Raw genomic sequence first — 2,183 nt, 5'->3', positions numbered from 1 at the left:
TTTCAAATTCAGCTCTTGACCTTGTTGTCCTTGCCCACGAATCTCTTTTTCGACGACATGTGTGTTTTCATAATTGTCGCCGTACTGCATTTGCATTTGCATCTGAGTTTGTGCTTGTGTCGGCGCTTTCGCTTTCCATACCAACAAACGTTGTTGCGTCATTTCTATTTCGTCAATTTTTTCCAATAATTGGTCAATTTTGTTTTGTGGCTTGCTGGCCTCAATTATGAATCCACCACTGCTATTTCCTTTGATTTCTAACAGCTCTTGCCATCGAAAACTTGTCCGAAAAAAGTTTGTGAAAAAATCCGCCGGCAAGTTTTTCAAATTATCGGAAGTGCGACCATAAATTAACAAAGCCGTACTTCGTGCATGACCAGCTTGCATGTCAAAGAACGAATCTCTTACCCCTTCTTCTTCGATATTTCTTTCCTTAAAGTAGTGGGCAATGTGACGATAATTCCTAAATCCCAATGACTTTTGAATATTCTCATAAGTCACTCTTGGAAAAATTCGATAAGGCGCATTCATTGTCAATAGCTGACCCCCTACAACAAACATTGCCTTGTCATATATGGAGGCCGCTTTGGCATCGTGAGTTTCTACATAATTCAATAAAGACTCAAATGGTCGCACTAACGCATAGTATCGTATTGCAAGTATAGAAAGAGGCTCGGGCAGAAACCTGGCAATGGGCTTTTCAGCAAACTTCATGTTTCGTGTCTTGTCATACCTGGTGTAAATCATTAGCCTTCCAAATATAACGTACAGCTCTCTAGCCTTAAACTTTGTATTTTTAAAATACCAGTAACCCATTTCTTGGGCTCGCGCCGGTTGACCCGCAGAGATGTACACCAAACAGTACAAAAGCTCATTGAATTCCGATGCCTTTTGAGCATAATTCTTAATTGCAATACTTGACCATTGCACTTTATTAAAAGACCCGATCGGGTTGTCTTTGTTGGAATCCAGAAATTCTTCTACTCCTTCCCACGTTGTTCCAGGTAGAAACCTAGATCGAAGTTCTTGATTTTCCAACACAGTTCGCAGTAAAACTGTTTTTGCCATCGAGCATTCCAGAGAATTTTTCAGAAAACTATAGTTTATACTATTGTCGTTGATTTCGTCTTCAATGGAATTCAGCAGTGAGTACGGCAACAACTCTTCTACCTTGACTCCAAAGCAAAGTTCTCGAAAAAGCACCTGCATCTTTTCGAATAAGCGATTGTACAGTTGAATCAAATCATCTAGACTGAATTGAACTAGACCATTTCTAGCTTCGCCAATGCACGGATAGATCGAATCGGGAGCATGTCGAAACAATACCAAAGTTGGGCTCAAGCCAATAAGCGAATGAGCATATCCTTCTCTTCTTTTCAGCAGATGAAGCATTCTGTTGGTTTCACTTAAAAAATCAAACAAGTTACTATTCCCTGGTGTTATATATCGAAAAACTTGGGAATATGCAATTGAGTCTGATTTGTGGAAATCCGGAATGGAAGACACGTCGACTAGTTTTTCCTCTACCAACCATCGAAACTCTGACGCGGCAACTAGACGACAACTGTAAATTAATCGAGCAAGATATGGGCAAAGCTCATAGGCATACCGCAATCCTCCATCCTTGTACACAGAAAGACATGCCAAAAACTTGTTGATTTCTGTCTTTTCGATATTCACGTCATAGTTGTATTGTTGAAGAAATGCAATCTTTAGCGCCTTGTGTAGCTCTAGGTATACTGTACCCTCTTGAAAGTATTTTTCATTTGCATCTTCATCTTCATTTTCATTTTCGTTTTCGTTTTCCTCGTAACACTGATTGTTTTGCGAAACATTGTCCTCACAGTCATCACAGCCATCATAGTCATCATAGTCTATTTCATCTACTTCCTCTTCTTCCATCTCCATGTTGAAAATATCATCACTATTAGTACCCGACTGATCACCAGACGGTAACGTATCCTTTAAACTCGACAATGAACAAACATTTTCGAGGTGTCGTCGCAAATCTTGATGTTGATTCTTCGGTCCTGATGTTTTCAGTAAAAACACAAGATATTGTGCCGTCCTCTTAGCATAATTTTCGACACTAGATCCTTGCTCCAAAGGTGATAGCCCACGTTCTCGATAACTCTGATTTCCTCCTTCTCCGAAAAGGTGCAGTGTACTAGTTCCTAGCTTTT

General features: G+C 39.9%; 1 protein-coding gene across 1 annotated transcript; it reads right to left on the bottom strand.

The window, feature by feature from the left end:
• SPOG_04986 (uncharacterized protein) lies at window positions 1–2,183 on the bottom strand (the record flags this gene model as incomplete). The annotated part of the gene is made up of 1 exon (XM_013170562.1): window positions 1–2,183. A coding segment is annotated over one exon (2,183 nt), but the record flags the coding sequence as incomplete, so codon positions are not given.

The sequence above is a fragment of the Schizosaccharomyces cryophilus genome, assembly GCF_000004155.1.
Source record: "Schizosaccharomyces cryophilus OY26 unplaced genomic scaffold supercont4.11, whole genome shotgun sequence".
Classification (NCBI taxonomy): domain Eukaryota; kingdom Fungi; phylum Ascomycota; class Schizosaccharomycetes; order Schizosaccharomycetales; family Schizosaccharomycetaceae; genus Schizosaccharomyces; species Schizosaccharomyces cryophilus.
This window is presented reverse-complemented; position numbering and strand designations above follow the sequence as displayed.